The 19,689-nt window shown below is 37.0% G+C and overlaps 1 protein-coding gene across 9 annotated transcripts in view; it reads left to right on the forward strand.

Moving 5' to 3' along the window:
* DENND4A (DENN domain containing 4A) overlaps nucleotides 1-19,689 on the forward strand; it is a 131,367-nt gene that overhangs the window by 100,566 nt on the left and 11,112 nt on the right. For 6 of the 9 annotated variants that reach the window (XM_079914334.1, XM_079914338.1, XM_079914341.1 and 3 more), the window contains 5 exons: nucleotides 1,073-2,172; nucleotides 13,230-13,419; nucleotides 17,237-17,331; nucleotides 18,737-18,912; nucleotides 18,986-19,153. In XM_079914334.1, coding sequence (XP_079770460.1) covers nucleotides 1,073-2,172; nucleotides 13,230-13,419; nucleotides 17,237-17,331; nucleotides 18,737-18,912; nucleotides 18,986-19,153 — 1,729 coding nt within the window. The remainder of the gene's footprint in view (nucleotides 1-1,072; nucleotides 2,173-13,229; nucleotides 13,420-17,236; nucleotides 17,332-18,736; nucleotides 18,913-18,985; nucleotides 19,154-19,689) is intronic. The other 3 variants (XM_079914339.1, XM_079914340.1, XM_079914342.1) reach the window with 1 other exon arrangement.

Here is a 19,689-nt window from a genome sequence, read left to right on the forward strand (position 1 = left end):
AAAAAGAGTAGTTGAAGGACTTTCCTGATGGTGCAGTGGTTAAGAATCCACCTGCCAATGCAGGGGACATCGGTTCGAGCCCTGGTCGGGGAAGATCCCACATGCCGCAGATCAACTAAGCCTGTGCGCCACAACTACTGAAGCCCACATGCCTAGAGCCCGTGCTCCGCAACAAGAGAAGCCACCGCAGTGAGAAGCCCGCGCACCGCAACTAGAGAAAGCCCGCGCGCAGCAACAAAGACCCAACGCAAACAAAAATAAATAAATAAATAAATTTATTTAAAAAAAAAAGAGTAGTTGACAATACCATACCTAGACTAATGCTTTAGAAGACTCCCACATAAGGACAATTAAAGTGATCAAAAAATCTAGATTTCTGCTTTCAGCGTAGGTACCTAAGTAATTTGGTAAAAAGCAGTGAACAGTGTTTCTGAATAGAAAGTGGCCATTCACATTTGACTGTTATAAACGTGAATCAATATGTAAAGCAAAGGTAAAATTATTTAGCCACATCTATAGTCATAAGGATTTGGAGTTTTAAAAATAATTTTTATTTATGAATAAAGCTCACATAGCTGCCTTTTATTTGGTTTGGTTTAGTGTTTTTGGTTTTGTTTTTATAGGCAGAAGACTCAGAATCTTAAGGTCGTCTAGCACAACCACAATTGTATAACCATTGTTATTTAATCCGTTCAGTGAAATGGACATAAATTCATTATTATTGTTGTTAAATATACCAAGGGTAAATATTAATCTTACAAGTTTTAAAAAGCAGTGCATCCTTATATCTCAGATCATACCCTTCATATTTGATTTGAATCCCAGTTCTCTCGCTTAAGGACTGGGTAACTTTGGTCTAGGTAATCTATCAGTTTTTTCTCCACCCATAAGGATATTGGAATGATTATGGTAGATAATGTGAGTAAAGTGCCTAGTATAGCATCTGTGAAATCGCAGGCACTTGACGAGTGCTTGCTGTTATCATTTTATTACTAGTATCTTAAATATTTCAGACAACTTATATTTGCATATTACTTTTTTCGTGGCTAAAAACACTTTTCTTGTTTTTTAGAAAGTTCGTCTGAGCCGCTCTTAATATCATCTTTTGAGGATACAAATGAAACAGGAAACATTCACAGTAGATGCTTCAGGAAAAGACATAAAAGTGACAATGAGCCTAATTTGCAGCAGCAAATGTCCTGGGGAAATAGAAACCGAAATCTTAGTGGAGGAGTACTAATGGGACTTATGCTCAATAGAATTAACCAGGAAGCAAACCCTGGAGATATGGTTGAAAAATTAGGAGCTGATGCAAAAATTCTTTCAAATGTAATCTCAAAAAGCACAAGACCAAATAGTCTTGATATTGGAAAGCCATCTTTAAGATCAAATAGAGACAGTATAGAGAAGGAATCTAGTGATGATGATACACCTTTTGATGGTTCTAATTGTTTGGCAGATAAAGTGGATTCTCCTGTTATTTTTGACTTAGAAGACTTAGACAATGAAACAGATGGATCAAAAGTGGGGTACATTGCTCCACAAAATCCTAAGAGGAGTCAACGCTTGAATAGCAGCTTTTCAGTAAAACCTTTTGAAAAAACTGATGTTGCAACAGGATTTGATCCCCTCTCTCTTTTGGTTGCTGAGACTGAACAGCAGCAAAAAGAGGAGGAGGAAGAGGAGGAAGATGATAGCAAAAGCGTTTCGACACCATCTGCTAGGCGGGATTTAGCTGAAGAAATTGTGATGTATATGAATAACATGAGCAGTCCTTTGACAAGTCGAACACCAAGCATTGATTTACAACGGGCCTGTGATGATAAAGTAACCGCTAAGAAAAGTCCAACGTTGGTCAAGGCATGCAGAAGATCTAGCCTGCCTCCTAATTCTCCTGGTCCAGTGAGACTTACCAAATCTAAAAGTTACTCAAAAAGCGAAGACAGACCAAGGGATAGACTCTGGTCTTCTCCAGCCTTCTCACCTACTTGCCCATTTAGAGAAGAATCTCAAGATGCATTAACCCATTCATCACCTTCATTTAATTTAGACACACTACTAGTACCTAAACTAGATGTTCTAAGAAACAGTATGTTCACTGCTGGAAAAGGAGTTGCAGAGAAAGCAAGCAAATGGTATTCAAGATTCACCATGTACACCACATCATCCAAGGTAGGTTTATTAGTGTTTTCTACTTTTCCTTTTACCCTCCTCCACCACCAAAAGTATCTTACTTGCAAAGATGTCTGTTTTTACCATTCTCCTAAAATACAGCTTTACAGAAAGGACTCTTGGGATGCGTAAGGTTTGTAAGTATCAGAATTTGGACTTGAACAATAACTTCGAAAGGAAAGGATCCACTAACTAAGGTTATATTTTTAGTTCAGTTTTGAAAGAAAGTGATCTGTAGCTGGAGTAAAAATTAGAGTCATGTGAAAATGCTTACTGAGCTTCATTATTTATTGCCTTCAAAAATTACCAGCCAGGCATAGGATTTCTCTTTCTGGTTAGGATGGAGTACCTTGTGATACACCTGCATACCTCCCAAAGCAAAAAGCTAGATGAAATATGGAAAGTATTTGTTTAAAGTCATCAGAGAACTGCTGAAACAACTAGAAAGTAGAGGGGCAAGATTCTAGAGAGAGGAGAATTGCAGAGATGAGCTGAAGTTTTATAGCTACTTTTTCCTTGAGGGCATTTGCTTATTCTGAGCACAGAGCAAGAGGTTGCAAATCCAGGCTTTGCCTTATCAGAGGACTGTGGAGAGGTGAGGGTGCCAGCAGGACTTTTGGGATCTTGTAGAGCTGGAGAGACAAAAATAGAGACTGGACGGTTCTCAGATACACAACTTTTTTCCTTCAGGACATTTTCCAAATACTGATACTGCATGAAACATTAGTCTGAAAACATAAGCAGAATGTCTCTGATAATTAAGAGTTCTCAGCAGTTTCGTGGTGCTGGGAATACAATAGCTTAGTTCATAAGCTGCTGGGAGCTGGCGAAAGTGAGGGCAGGGAAGCTTTGGTGTACACACCAGGCCCTTAGTTCAAATTCCTGCAGAGCCATGCCTTAGGAGCATTGGCAAAACAGAGGTAGACTGAACCTGACCAAAACTGCAACCTAGGCTGGACTCAGCTCAGTCTGTGATTAGATTAAACTAATCAGCCTTTACTCTAACAAGGAAAAAGTGTGTCCTTTCCAGAGGACCAGAACATCAACTGGAGTCCTTACAGTTTTTTATATATAATTTTTTATATTCTATTACTGAATTAAAAATAGCTATACTGAGGGACCTCCTTGGTGATCCAGTGGTTAAGACTCCACACTCCCAGTGCAGGGGGCCCGGGTTCCATCCCTGGTCAGGGAACTAGATCCTGCGTGCCTCAACTAAGAGCCTGCATGCTGCAACTAAAGATCCCACACACCACAACTAAAGATCCCGCACACTGCAGCGAAGATCCCAAGTGCTGCAACTAAGACCAGTGCAGCCAAATAAATAAATATTAAAAAAAAAAAAGAAAGCTGTACTGAGAGACAAGGACCATAATTAAAAACAAAAGAAAAACAGATGGAGGAAACAGACCTTCAGGTGATCTAAATATTTGAATTAGCAAGATACTTTGAAGTAATTAAAATATGTCCAAGAAAATAGAGAAAAGGGTGAGAAAAAAAAGCTAGAAACATGCAAAATTTCACCAGGTAATTATCTTTTGAAAAGAACCAGTGTAAATTCTAGAACTGAAAAAGATGCGAAATTAAGAAAGCTGTAGTTAGATTTAAAAGACAAAAAAAAAAAAAAAAAACAGGAGAAGAAAGATTAGTAAACTAGTTGGGAAGTTAGTAGAAAATATCACACTGAAATACAGACAGGGAAAAAACATTGGAAAATACAGGAAAAAATGTGGGGTTTAGTGAAAATGCCTAACATTGATGTAATTTAGTTCCAGAAGAAGAAGAAAAAAAGGGGTAGAAGGAACATTTAAAAAGCTAATTGCCAAGAATTTTCCAAAAGTGATTAAAGATGTCACTCACATATTTAGAAGATCTACAAATGTCAAGCAGAATAAATGCAAAAAAACCAAAAAAACACCCTATACTTAGACATCTTATGTTAAAATAGATGAAAATGAAATACAAAGAGAAAATCCAAAAAGGAGCCAAAGAAGAGAGAGCTATTACCTTCAAAAGAGCAGCAGTAAGAAAGCTGACAGTTGTCTTCTGAATAGAAAATTTGATGTCAAAAGACACTGGAAAGACATCTTTAGAGTACTGAAAGAAAATGACTGCCAACCTGTTTTTCTGTACCCAGCAAAAATACTCTTTAAAAATTTGGGTGAGAGCTTTAGTTCCACTGTGGTAACATAAGACTACTAAAGCCTGTCCCTCCCACTGATTTACAACTAAAAACTCCAAACAAAATACAAAAAAAACTATCTAAGATTCTGAAAAATAAAAGCATCAGATTGTGGGGAAATTTTCCCATTTTCTTTCTCATACATTTTTGCTCCAAGAGCAGGTCCCAGTCACAGTGTGGCATGGCATCCCTGGCAGCTAAAACTTCAAGTGAATCCCCATATTTCCTGGACAGAGGAACCAGAGAAGGGAGCCTCTGTGGGCTGGAGAGTATGAGGGGAATCTGTGAAAGAAGGATTCCTAATTCTGTGTGTGGCCCACACAAGTCTGAGCCTCACCCTTGAGCTACACATACATGGGATAGATGCAGACCAGCATGGACAAGGCTTAGAGAATTAAACTGGGGATTAAATCACCACCTACAAAAATCAAAACACAAATTACAATCTGAACATAACTTAGTTGACTGCCTGCTAATACAATAGCTCAACATTCTCCAAGAGATTATAAAAGTACCCAGACTACACAGCATAACATTCATGGTGTCCAAAATAAAATCCAAAATTACTTGAACCAGGAAAATGTGACTAATTCTCAAGGGAAAGACAACCCTGAGATAACCCAGATGTTGGAATTATCAGATGGAAACTTTAAAGCAGCTATTATAACTAGATTCCCTGAAGTAAAGAAAAAACACATTTCAAATAAGAAAAGAAAGGAACTCTTAACCAGAAAAATTATTTGTCAAAAAATTTTATCATAAAAAATACACTCTGAAATAAACTTATTGGATGGGTTCAGTAGCAGAATGGAGATGACAAAGGAGAGTCATTGAACTTAAAGATTAAGTAACAGAAATTATGCTGTTGGAAGAACAGAGAGAGACTTTATAAAAATGAACAGAGCCTCAGAGACTTGTGGGACAATATCAAAATGTATAACATAAAATTGGGATTCCAAAAGAATTGGAGAAAGAGATTATGGTAGGAAAAATATTTGAAGAAATAATGGATAAAATTTCCCAAATTCAGTAAAAGATTTAGATTTGCAGATACTCAGTAAACTATAGACAGGATAAACTCAAAGAAAACAACACCTATATATACATAAAAGCAAACTGTTAATAACCAAAGATATCCATTTCTAATAAAAAATAACTGCTAGAAAAAAAAAAGAATAGTATCTTGAATGCTACTAAACAAAAATGACACATTACCTACAGAGGAATAAGGATTTGAATGGCCACTTGTTTTCATCATAATCTGTGGAGGGAAGAATACAGTGGAACAACACTTTTAACCTGTTGAAGAAAAGGCCTGTCAACCCAGAATTCCATATCCAGTGAAAATATTCTTTAGGGGGTGAAGGTGAAATAAAAACATTTTCAGATAAAGGAAAAGAATTCATGACTAGCAGACCTGCTGTATAAAATATGCTAAAGGAAGTTCTTCAGGCTGAGGAAAAATTATACCACAAAGAAATCTGGGTCTTTGGAAATGAAGAAAGAGCAAAATAGATGGTAAATATCAGGTTAATATGAAAGACCCCCCCTTTTTTTTTTTTAATACAGCAGGTTCTTATTAGTCATCCATTTTATACACATCAGTGTATTCATGGCAATCCCAATCTCCCAATTCATCCCACTCCCAGCCGCTTTCCTACCTTGGTGTCCATACGTTTGTTCTCTACATCTGTCTCTCAATTTCTCCCGTGCAAACCAGTTCATCTGTACCATTTTTCTAGGTTCCACATATATACGTTAATGTACGATATTTGTTTTTCCTCTTTCTGACTTACTTCACTTTGTATGACAGTCTCTAGATCCATCCACGTCTCTACAAATGACCCAATTTCGTTCCCTTTTATGCTGAGTAATATTCCATTGTATATATATATACCAAATCTCCTTTATCCAGTCGTCTGTCGGTGGGCATTTAGGTTGCTTCCATGACCTGGCTATTGTAAATAGTGCTGCAATGAACATTGGGGTACATGTGTCTTTTTTAATTATGGTTTTCTCTGGGTATATGCCCAGTAGTGGAATTGCTGGGTCATATGGTAATTCTATTTTTAGTTTTTTAAGGAACTTCCATACTGTTCTCCATAGTGGCTGTATCAATTTACATTCCCACCAACAGTGCAAGAGGGTTCCCTTTTTTCCACACCCTCTCCAGCATCTGTTGTTTGTAGATTTTCTGATGATGCCCATTCTGACTGGTGTGAGGTGATACCTCATTGTAGTTTTGATTAGCATTTCTCTAATAATTAGTGATGTTGAGCAGCTTTTGATGTGCTTCTTGGACATCTGTATGTCTTCTTTGGAGAAATGTCTATTTAGGTCTTCTGCCCATTTTTGGATTGGTTTGTTTGTTTTATTAATATTGAGCTGCATGAGCTGTTTATATATTTTAGAGATCAATCCTTTGTCCCTTGATTCGTTTGCAGATATTTTCTCCCATTCTGAGGGTTGTCTTTTCATCTTGTTTATGGTTTCCTTTGCTGTGCAAAAGCTTTTAAGTTTCATTAGGTCCCATTTGTTTATTTTTGTTTTTATTTCCATTACTCTAGGAGGTGGATCAAAAAAGATCTTGCTGTGATTTATGTCAAAGAGTGTTCTTCCTATGTTTTCCTCTGAGTTTTATAGTGTCCAATCTTACATTTAGGTCTCTAATCTATTTTGAGTTTATATTTGTGTATGGTGTTAGGGAGTGTTCTAATTTCATTCTTTTTTTTTTTTTTTTTTTTGCCGTACGTGGGCTTCTCACTGTTGTGGCCTCTCCCGTTGCGGAGCAAAGGCTCCGGAAGCGCAGGCTCAGTGGCCATGCCTCACGGGCCTAGTCACTCCACAGCATGTGGGATCTTCCTGGACCGGGGCACAAACCCATGACCGCTGCATCGGCAGGCGGACTCTAAACCACTGCACCACCAGGGAAGCCCTAATTTCATTCTTTTAAATGTAGCTGTCCAGTTTTCCCAACACCACTTGTTGAAGACACTGTCTTGTCTCCATTTTATATCCTTGCCTCCTTTGTCATAGATTAGTTGACCATAGGTGTGTGGGTTGATCTATATTTCTGTTTTTGTGCCAGTACCATATTGTCTTGATGACTGTAGCTTTGTATTATAGTCTGAAGTCAGGCAGTCTGATTCCTCCAGCTCCACTTTTTGCCCTCAAGACTGCTTTGGCTATTCTGTCTCCATACAAATTTTAAGATTTTTTGTTCTAGTTCTGTAAAAAATGCCATTGGTAATTTGATAGGGATTGCACTGAATCTGTAGATTGCTTTAGGTAGTATAGTCATTTTCACAATATTGATTCTTCCAATCCAAGAACATGGTATATCTCTCCATCTGTTGGTATCATCTTTAATTTCTTCCGTCAGTATCTTACAGTTTTCTGCATACAGGTCTTTGGTCTCCCTAGGTAGGTTTATTCCTAGATATTTTATTCTTTTTGTTGCAGTGGTAAATGGAAGTGTTTCCTTAATTTCTCTTTCAGATTTTTCATCATTAATATATAGGAATGCAAGAGATTTCTGTGCATTAATTTTGTATCCTGAAACTTTACCAAATTCATTGATTAGCTCTAGTAGTTGTCTGGTGGCATCTTTAGGATTCTCTATGTATAGTATCATGTCATCTGCAAACAGTGACAGTTTTACTTCTTCTTTTCCAATTTGTATTCCTTTTATTTCTTTTTCTTCTCTGATTGCCATGGCTAGGACTTCCAAAACTATGTTGAATAATAAGGGTGAGAGTGGACATCCTTGTCTTGTTCCTGATCTTAGAGGAAATGCTTTCAGTTTTTCACCATTGAGAATGATGCTTGCTGTGGGTTTGTCATATATGGCCTTTATTATGCTGAGGTAGGTTCCCTCTATGCCCACTTTCTGGAGGGTTTTTTTATCCAGCGGTGTTGAATTTTGTCAAAAGCTTTTTCTGCATCTATTGAGATGATCATATGGTTTTTATTCTTCAGTCTGTTAATATGGTGTATCACATTGATTGATTTCCGTATATTGAAGAATCCTTGCATCCCTGGGATAAATCCCACTTGATCATGGTGTATGATCCTTTTAATGTGTTGTTGGATTCTGTTTGCTAGTATTTTGTTGAGGATTTTTGCATCTATATTCATCAGTGATATTCTGTAATTTTCTGTTTTTGTAGTATCTTTGTCTGGTTTTGGTATGGGTGATGGTGGCCTCATAGAATGAGTTTGGGAGTGTTCCTTCCTCTGCAAATTTTTGGAAGAGTTTGAGAAGGATGGGTGTTAGCTCTTCTCTAAATGTTTGATAGAATTCACCTGTGAAGCCATCTGGTCCTGGACTTTTGTTTGTTGGAAGATTTTTAATCATAGTTTCAATTTCATTACTTGTGATTGGTCTGTTCATATTTTGTTTCCTCCTGGTTCAGTCTTGGAAGGTTATACCTTTCTAAGAATTTACCCATTTCTTCCAGGTTGTGCATATCATTGGCATAGAGTTGCTTGTAGGAGTTTCTTAGGATGCTTTGTATTTCTGCGGTGTCTGTTGTAACTTCTCCTTTTTCACTTCTAATTTTATTGATTTGAATCCTCTCCCTCTTTTTCTTAATGAGTCTGGCTAATGGTTTACCAATTTTGTTTATCTTCTCAGAGAACCAGCTTTTAGTTTTATTGATCTTTGCTATTGTTTTCTTTGTTTCTATTTCATTTATTTCTGCTCTGATCTTTATGATTTCTTTCCTTCTGCTAACTTTGAGTTTTCTTTGTTCTTCTTTCTCTAGTTCCTTTAGGTGTAAGGTTAGATTGTTTATTTGAGATTTTTCTTGAGGTACGCTTGTATAGGTATAAACTTCACTCTTAGAACTGCTTTTGCTGCATCGCATAGGTTTTTGGATCATCATGTTTTCATTGGCATTTGTCTCTCGGTATTTTTTGATTTCCTCTTTGATTTCTTCAGTGATCTCTTGGTTATTTAGTAACGATTGTTTAGCCTCCATGTGTTTGTGTTTTTTACGTTTTTTTCCCTGTAATTGATTTCTAATCTCATAGCATCATGGTCAGAAAAGATGCTTGATATGATTTCAGTTTTCTTAAATTTACTGAGGCTTGATTTGTGACCCAAGTTATGATCCATCCTGGAGAATGTTCTGTTTGCCCTTGAGAAGAAAGTGTAATCTGCTGTTTTTGGATGGAATGTCCTATAAATATCAATTAAATCTGTCTGGTCTATTGTGTCATTTAAAGCTTCTGTTTCCTTATTAATTTTCTGTTTGGATGATCTGTCGATTGGTTTAAGTGAGGCATTAAAGTCCCCCACTATTATTGTGTTACTGTCGATTTCCTCTTTTATAGCTGTTAGCAGTTGCCTTACGTATTGAGGTGCTCCTATGTTGTGTGCATATATATTTATAATTGTTACACCTTTTTCTTGGATTGATCCCTTGATCATTATGTAGTGTCCTTCCTTGTCTCTTGTAACATTCTTTATTTTAAAGTCTATTTTATCTGATATGAGTATAGCTACTCCAGCTTTCTTTTGATTTCCATTTGCATGAAATATCTTTTTCCATCCCTTCACTTTCAGTCTGTATGTGTCCCTAGGGCTGAAGTGGGTCTCTTGTAGACAGCATATATATGGGTCTTGTTTTTGTATCCATTCAGCAAGTCTGTGTCTTTTGGTTGGAGCATTTAATCCATTCACGTTTAAGGTAATTATCGATAATGTATGTTCCTATGAGCATTTTCTTAATTGTTTTGGGTTTGTTTTTGTAGGTCCTTTTCTTCTGTTTCCCACTTAGAGAAGTTCCTTTAGCATTTGTTGTAGAGCTCGTTTGGTGGTGCTGAATTCTCTTAGCTTTTGCTTGTCTGTAAAGCTTTTGATTTCTCTGTTGAATCTGAATGAGATCCTTGCCGGGTAGAGTAATCTTGGTTGTAGCTTCTTCCCTTTCATCACTTTAAGTATATCATGCCACTCCCTTCTGGCTTGTAGAGTTTCTGCTGAGAAATCAGCTGTTAACCTTATGGGAGTTCCCTTGTATGTTATTTGTCGTTTTTCCCTTGCTGCTTTCAATAATTTTTCTTTGTCTTTAATTTTTGCCAATTTGATTACTATGTGTCTCGGTGTGTTTCTCCTTGAGTTTATCCTGTATGGGACTCTCTGCACTTCCTGGACTTGGGTGGCTATTTCCTTTCCCATGTTAGGGAAGTTTTTGACTATAATCTCTTCAAATATTTTCTTGGGTCCTTTCTCTCTCTCTTCTCTTTCTGGGACCCCTATAATGTGAATGTTGTTGCATTTAATGTTGTCCCAGAGGTCTCTTAGGCTGTCTTCATTTCTTTTCATTCTTTTTTTCTTTATTCTGTTCCACAGCAGTGAATTTCACCATCCTGTCTTCCAGGTCGCTTATCCGTTCTTCTGCCTTAGTTATTCTGCTATTGATTCCTTCTAGTGTAGTTTTCATTTCAGTTATTGTATGGTTCATCTCTGTTCTTTAATTCTTCTAGGTCTTCGTTAAACATTTCTTGCATCTTCTCGATCTTTGCTTCCATTCTTTTTCCGATATCCTGGATCATCCTATCATTATTCTGAATTCTTTTTCTGGAAGGTTGCCTATGTCCACCTCATTTAGTTGTTTTTCTGGGGTTTTATCTTGTTCCCTCTGCCTTTTCATCTTGTCTGTCTTTCTGTGAATGTGGTTTTTGTTCCACAGGCTGCAGGACTGTAGTTTTTCTTGGCTTCAGCTGTCTGCCCTCTGGTGGATGAGGCTATCTAAGAGGCTTGTGTAAGTTTCCTGATGGGAGGGACTGGTGGTGGGTAGAGCTGACTGTTGCTCTGGTGGGCAGAGCTCAGTAAAACTTTAATCCACTTGACTGTTGATGGGTGGGGCGGGGTTCCCTCCCTGTTGGTTCTTTGGCCTGAGGCAACCGAACACTGGAGCCTACCCAGTCTCTTTGGTGATGCTAATCGCTGACTCTGGGAGGGCTCACGTCAAGGAGTACTTCCCAGGACTTCTGCTGCCAGTGTCCTTGTCCTCACAGTGAGACAGAGCCACCCCCCCACCTCTGCAGGAGCCCCTCCAACACTAGCAGGTAGGTCTGGTTCAGTCTTATTTGGGGTCACTGCTCCTTCCCCTGGGTCCCGATGGACACACTACTTTGTGTGTGCCCTCCAAGAGTGGAGTCTCTGTTTCCCCCAGTCCTGTCGAATTCCTACAGTCAAATCCCACTAGCCTTCAAAGTCTGTTTCTCTAGGAATTCCTCCTCCCGTTGCTGGACCCCCAGGTTGGGAAGCCTGACGTGGGGCTCAGAACCTTCACTCTAGCGGGTGAACTTCTGTGGTATAAGTGTTCTCCAGTTTGTTAGTCACCCACCCAGCAGTTATGGGATTTGACTTTATTGTGATTGTGCCCCTCCTACCGTCTCGTTGTGGCTTCTTCTTTGTCTTTGATTGTGGGATATCTTTTTTTGGTGATTTCCAGTGTCTTTCTGTCAGTGATTGTTCAGCCGTTAGTTGTGATTCCGGTGTTCTCGCAGGAGGGAGTGAGAGCATGTCCTTCTACTCCGTCATCTTGAACCAATCTCTATAAGACCCCTTTTTTAAAACCTTTTTTTTTTTTAATTTTTACTGAAGTATGGTTGATTTACAGTGTCGTGTTAGTTTCAGGTATACAGCACAGTGATTCAGCTATATACACATATATATTCTTTTTTTTTTAATTTATTTATTTTTGGCTGCATTGGGTCTTCATTGCTGCACGGGGGCTTTCTCTAGTTGCAGCGAGTGGGGGCTACTCTTCGTTGTGGTGCGTGGGCTTCTCATTGCGGTGGCTTCTCTTGTTGCAGAGCATGGGCTCTAGGCACACAGGCTTCAGTAGTTGTGGCTCTCGGGCTCTAGAGCACAGGCTCAGTAGTTGTGGCGCATGGGCTTAGTTGCTCCATAGCATATGGGATCATCCTGGACCAGGGCTCGAACCCACGTCCCCTGCTCTGGCAGGCGGATTCTTAACCATTGCACCACCAGGGAAGTCCCTTAAAACCTTTTTAAATTCCTTAAAATACTTGCAGTTGGACAAAACAAAAATTTGAACGTTATCTCATGGGGTTTTCAGTATGTGTAGAGGTTTCATAGTGATTAAGAGACTCACCCTACTGACATTCGTTATCGGTATATTATTATATATGAAGTGGTACAATACTAATTTTAAGTCAACTGTAAATGATTAGGTATATGTATTGCAATCCCTAGAGCACCCACTAAATAAAAAACACAATGAGATATAGCCAAAAAGCCAATAAAAATTTTCAAGTAATATTAAAAGTAACTCAGTAACACATACACACACACACCTGTGTATTATCTGGGCAGTGGAATTACAGTTATTAAAAAAAATTTTTTTCTTCATACAAAAGTCTATCAAATTTTCTTACATATTACTGGTGTAACCAGGAAAAAATACTTCTACTTTGGTGTTCTCAAAAATGAAAACTAGAAATACATGTCTTTGAAACCTGGATTGTTATGGAAAAGAATAAAATGTAAACATAAATGAAATTAAAAGAGATTAAAATGTAATTTTCTAATGGTATCATCCTGGGCTGGGATTTGCAGGGAAGAAAATTAACAATAAACAAAGACTTCAAGTTAGCAGTTATCTAACTAACAGGTATCTGCTTTGATCTAACTAAGAAATGCTGTCTTAAAAATTGATCTCCAGCTCATGTTTGTCCAGTATGCCCTTGTAAAATTGGTTGGGGTTTTTTTTCCACTAGAAGTTGTAATGTTAATTAACTGATCATCTGAGTAATTAGGCGTTTCCTCTGCCTTTGAAGTGAACTTTTAAATAACTAACTTTAAATATGAAGGAAATTAAGCTTATAATTATGTCCTTAGGATCAAAGTTCTGATCGTACCAGTCTTTCTTCAGTGGGAGCCCAGGATTCTGAATCTACCTCTTTAACAGATGAAGATGTCTGCCACGAGTTGGAAGGAGCCACTTCTTGCCAGGAAAGCAGTGCCACTGCAGGGACTAAGGGAATTGATTTCAGCAGAACAAGCCTGGAAGGTTCTTCCTCCTTAGAAGGTTTGTCCAAACAGCTCGGTCATACTGCATTTGATTTGTGGTACCTTTACTTTTTCTCCTTTATGTTTAATTTTGTAAAAGATTTGCATGGCTCAAAACAATACAGAACCACGGCACTTTCAGAGAAGTCTAGCTTCTTCCATCCTCATCCCTTAATCTTGGTTTGTTACTGTCCCTAGAGGTAGCCATTTTTATTCATTTTGATTTATCCTTTCATTGTTGCTTTTTTTAATGTGCTTTTTTTTAATGTGTTTTAAAAAGTATGTGTGTGTTTGTGTGTTCTTAATACCTCCTTGTCTTCTTACTCAAAAGGTAACATGCTATAAACACTTAACTGTTCCTTGCTTTTTTCACTTAACACTATATGCTGAAGAGCATTCCATATCATCACATAGTGTTGTCCCTCATTCATTTTTACGGTTGCATTGTTCATCATGTGTGGATGTATTGGTTTATTTTAACCACTTCCCTGTTGATGGACTTTAAGTTCTCAGTGTTTAACTGTTATAAATAATACTGTGATGCATATATGTCATATTATACTTTTGCCAGGGTATTTTTGGAAGATACTTCCAAGTTTTTCCTTGAAGTGATATTGCCAGGTTCCTTCCTCAGGGGTATACTGTTTTGTATTCCCACAGGTAGTATATAAGAATACCTATTTTGGGCTTCCCTGGTGGCGCAGTGGTTGAGAGTCCACCTGCCGATGCAGGGGACACGGGTTCGTGCCCTGGTCCGGGAAGATCCCACATGCCGCGGAGCGGCTGGGTCCGTGAGCCATGGCCGCTGAGTCTGCACGTACGGAGCCTGTGCTCCGCAACGGGAGAGGCCACAACACTGAGAGGCACGCATACCGCAAAAAAAAAAGAATACCTATTTCCCCACAGCCTTGTGAAGAAAATATGTTAGCACACTTTTCAGATTTTTGCCATCTGATAGGTGAAGAATGTATTTCAATTTAGTTTTCATTTTTCTTTATCTTATAAATTAAGTTGCATATCCATTTATGTGTTTAAGGACTATTTGTGTTTCTTTTTCTGTGAACTGTCCTTTGCCTACATTTCACTTTCACTTTTTGGTCCTCCCCACTTTTTTTAAGTTTTAATAGCTCTTTTTTATGTTAGGGAATTAATCCTTTGTCTCTTATATAAGTGGCAGATGCTTTTTCCAAGTTTGTCAAGTTCAGGGATTTTTATTTTCCCCACATAAAACTTTTTAATTTTATGTCATCAAATTTATCAGTTTTTGCCCTATTGCTTCTGGATTTTGAGTTATTAGGAAAGATTTCCCCTTCCCTAGGCTCACCACTGTTTTCTTCTCATACTTCTCTGATTTCCTTTTTAACATTTTCTGGGGTCAGCAGACTTTTTCTGTAAAGGGCTATATTGTAAATAGTTTAGGTTTTGTGGGCCACATACATCTCTGTCACATATTCTTTTTTGTCTTTTTCTTTTTTTTAACAGTGCTTTAAAATGTTAAAATTATTCTGAGTTTGTGGTCATACAAAAATAGATTTGACCCCTGATTTAAATATTTAATCCATTTGAAAGTTATCCTGTTATATGATGTGAGGAATGAATGCATTATAATGTTTTTCAAATTTGCATCTTTGCTACTTTAAAAAGCTTTTATTGTGGAAATAGTCAATCACAAAAGTAGAAGGAATAGCACAATGAACTCCCACGTACCCTTCACACAACTTCAGCGACTATCAACAAATGGCCAATCTTGTTTTATCTTTTCCACCTCTCTTCTGCTGCCAACATTTTTTCCTTCCCCACTGGATTATTTTAAAGTAAATCCCAAACAATATATAATTTTATTCATAAATACTTCAACATGTATTGATATATCTAAAACATAAGGACTTTAATGTTATATCTTTGTAACTTTTTATTAAAGTTTATTTAATACATTTATTATTTACTCTATGTTATACATGTAGTGTGTACATTTTTATGTATGTAAACACTGTACATTTCACAAATTGAGAACAACTGATTAACCAGTATCAGATTAAGAGGCAGAACCTTGGGACTTCCCTGGTGGTCCAGTGGTTAAGACTCTTTGCTCCCAATGCAGGGGGCCTGGGTTCGATCCCTGGTCAGGAAGCTAGATCCCACATGCCACAACTAAAGAGCCTGCATGCCGCAATGAAGCTCCTGCATAATGCAGCTTAAGACCTGGTGCAGCCAAATAAATAAATAAATGTTTGCGGGGGGTGGAGAAAAAAGAAAGAAACACAACATAAACAGCATCCAGAACCCCCTCTCATAACCACATCTACTCACCACTCCCTTCACAGATGAACATCATCTTCTAACACTGTATGTCAGCATGGCCATTTTTGAACATGTTATGGACTCATACAGTATCTTTTGTGAAGCATTCATTTGTTTTCAAAACAAAATTGTAGTATTATTATCATATTTTTAATGTGACAATATTTATCATATATCTTATATAAAATATATACTTAAATTTTCACAACTATCTCACGAAACTCTTTTTATAGGTGGTTTGTTCAAATTGAGACCCAAACAAGGTCCACTTGTTGCATTTGTTTGATATGTCTACTAACTTCCTCTCATCTTTGTTCCCTGTTTTTTCCCCCTTTCGTATATTCATGAAGAAATCAGGTGATTAGTTCCCAGCCTCTTATTTTTTTTTTCTAACATGCAAGAACTGTTTATTGAGCTAAGTAAATAAGACTTACCTCACAACCTGATTCGTATTTGCTAAAAAGAATATTTATTCTGTGCTGTAGATTGATGAGATATAAGAGGTAGGCTGCCCACATAAATGACTGAATTAGTCAAGGCTGATAGCAATTTTGAACTAGCTTTAGCAGACGGGGATTACAGAAGGTTATTGGGGGACCATCAGGAAAGAACTCTAGTTGCCACCATTTCTAATCATCTTCAAGGATGATGTGAAGCTTCAGCTCTCTCTCCACCTCTCTGCTTGTCTGTGTGGCAGAGCCTAGGGCTAGAGGAAGCTCTAGAGCTATCTTTTTTTTCTCCCTTGTCATTTATTTGCTGAAGCAATCAGATCATTAGTCTGGATTATGCATCCCCATGGTGGTGTTTAACATGTTTTCCTATCCTCTCTATTTCTTGGAACTGATAGTTTATACTGTTACTTTTTTTTAACCTTTATATTTATAAAAATACCATTGTTCATTCATAAAATGTAGTAACTACTGGGAAAAAAAAAGTATAGAAAATGTATTGATTACTTCCAGTTTTCCTAACTAGATATAGCCACTGTCAGCAATTGACTTGACCACAGAACTGCCCTTATTTTGTTGTCATTTTAATACCTGCTAATATCCCTTTGCTCTTAAGAATGTACTTGGAAACTCTTCCCTAGTGTTTAAAAGCAAGAGTACTGTTCCAGATTTTAAAGATCCTTATAAGGCAGAGAGTTGCCGGTAATTCTTTTCATGATCTGAAATAAGATCAGCTATTTTACACTTTTTAGATCTTAGAACTAAACACTTTCTTTTATCTAAAACATGTAAGAATAGAAACAGCAAAACAGTAATTACAAACAACTGGAATGCCTTCTAGTCTGTACAAAGTGCTTAATAAGTGAGTAATGAATTAAAGCACATTTCCTTAGGTGTACACAAAGGCATATGTTGAAAAACATTTTTCATTATTTATTTGCTTTTTCTTAAATTACCTTTATCATCTTAAATAGTTTTAAATAAAACTGTTTGACATTTTACCAGAGAATTTATGAAAGTGAAAGATTCTCATATCCTTTCTGTTAATTTTAATGGTTTTGCTCTTTGTTTTTTAATAATGAACAGGATCCTTGTCCAAGTTTGCCTTACCTGGGAAATCAGAAGTGGCATCTTCCTGCAACATGAGTAATACAAATATCTTCCAGAACTATGCAATGGAGGTACAATTTAATCAAAAGAACATCTTCATGTACTACTTAATAAAATTTACATTTCTTAAGTGCTGATAGTCTCTGGTAGAGTGATAAAAAGTGAAATATATGGCATCTGAAAATTTCAGAATGTATATTGCTCCTGAATAAACTTAAAATTTATCTAGTATTTCAGATTATTGAAGTCACATGACTTCTTCTGTTTAGAAAAGTTCCATACTTCCTTTCATGTTTATCAACATACAAAAGCATTTTTATTTCCAGTATTTATATTTACCCCTTGTTTTATGTATGTCCTCTTTGAATTTTTATTACACTTTTATTTTTCTTTTTTGTTTTGGCCGTACCACACGGCATGCGGGATCTTAGTTCCCCAACCAGGGATCGAACCCGCACCCCCTGCAGTGGAAGCACGGAGTCCCTATTTCACAACTTAAACACTTGTAACTAATTTTGCTGTGCAGGCACACTTTTTGGATGAGGATACAGGGAGCAGTTTTGGCATTTGTGTCAACTTTTTCCATCATGTTTTTCATTCTTTGTGTCAGTTTGATGTAGATATCTGCTGGGTATGCTGCTGTATCCCATTTTCTTGCAATAAAAAGGTTATAGTTTTACACTTTAAAAACTTTCCCTAATTTTTGTGTAAAAATTGCTTCCAAATACATTTGTGTTTCTGTTTCACACTAATTCGCATAAATTTGGAAAATAAATTTGCATGCAGCTGGAAAATAAATGATGAGCACTGATGTTGCAGTTTACAAAGTTTCTGATGGCTTCAGGAATTTCTATATTTTAATGTAATGACAGCATTTACATTTATCTATAGCAATGTTTCTTAAACTGTCTGTAGTGACAGACCAGGGTTTTTTTTGTTGCTGATTTTAAGTTCCAATCTGTCATGGCTGTTACTCTTCTAAAATCTACTGATCACCAACTTAGCTGTTACAGCAATTAGTTTACAGGTCTCCAAATCCTCTTCTCAGTTTCTTCACTTAGCTCATCACAAACCAGTAAGAGTTTGTGGACCAGCTCCTTACTGGTGACCACACTTTGAGTAGCACAGATCTATAACATGTAATTACCAGTACCTATTTTGTGTATTAACAAAGTAATACTTGGGTTTAGTTTTCCATTAATAAAATCATGGCAGATTTTATAGTACGTAATTATAATGGTAAAAATCCTCACTTAAATGCAAGTTTCCCTTTCAGGCAAAAGTTTTGGAATAGACTTAGGTGAAATAGTTAAAGATGAGTATATTATATAATGTACTGAATGTAATCCATTCTTCATTTGTAACTTCTGAATCCTTCTGAGTTTTACTTTTCCAGTAGATATATGAATTGAAATGGTTTTTAAATTGTAATTGCACTAACCGGCTTACTTTATAAAATGCTGTTTTCTCCCATAGGTTCTTATCTCGAGCTGCTCTCGTTGTAGAACCTGTGATTGTCTTGTCCATGATGAGGAAATCATGGCTGGCTGGACAGCAGATGATTCAAATCTCAATACAACCTGCCCATTTTGTGGCAATCTTTTCTTGCCCTTTCTGAACATCGAAATAAGAGATTTAAGACGACCTGGAAGGTAGTGATTTATGCTTTTCTTCCCCTTCATGTTTAAGGATCATGTTTCCTAGAATATCTCTTTTCTCAAAAAGCTCCTTTGATTCACATTACAGATACTTTTTGAAGTCAAGCCCGTCTACAGAAAATATGCATTTTCCATCCTCCTTTTCAAGGCAGACAAGGCAGTCTTGTATCTCAACATCAGCCTCTGGTCTTGACACATCTGTTCTCTCTGTTCGAGGGAATTTTGATCTAAATAGGTAATTATGATTATGTGGAACTATATTTTAACAACATATACTATACATTTCAAGTAATGACAGAAGAATTAGCTGACCATTTTAAGGTTTAAATTCCTATGTATAATAGATTCTTAATCTCAAGTTCTTATTCCTAATTAATTATCTCTCTCTCTTGAGGAATTAAGTCAGTACTGAGGTACTTCTACTTTGCAATATTTAATTTTCTACTTAGGAATATTTAATAATCTAAGAAAACATTTGGAGCTGATAGATGAACTATAAAATCAAACTAAGACTTACACAGTAAGCCTAATACAAATAAGTCTGTGCTTAAAACAAATGCGGAAATCGACTCCATTTTGTAGAAGTGCCAAATACACCAAATATAGCTGGGCAAGTGAAGCTATATTGGTAAATGCATGTGCAAAAGAAAATGCCTACATAGTACTAGCAGGCTAGCATGACCTGTTTGATCCTGAATGCTTAGACTGCAAAACTGCAAATCTGTGTGTGTCCCTTCTTTCATCATAGGTCTATTATAGCCCTTTCTTTGT

Source organism: Stenella coeruleoalba (assembly GCF_951394435.1).
Source record: "Stenella coeruleoalba genome assembly, chromosome: 2".
NCBI lineage: Eukaryota > Metazoa > Chordata > Mammalia > Artiodactyla > Delphinidae > Stenella > Stenella coeruleoalba.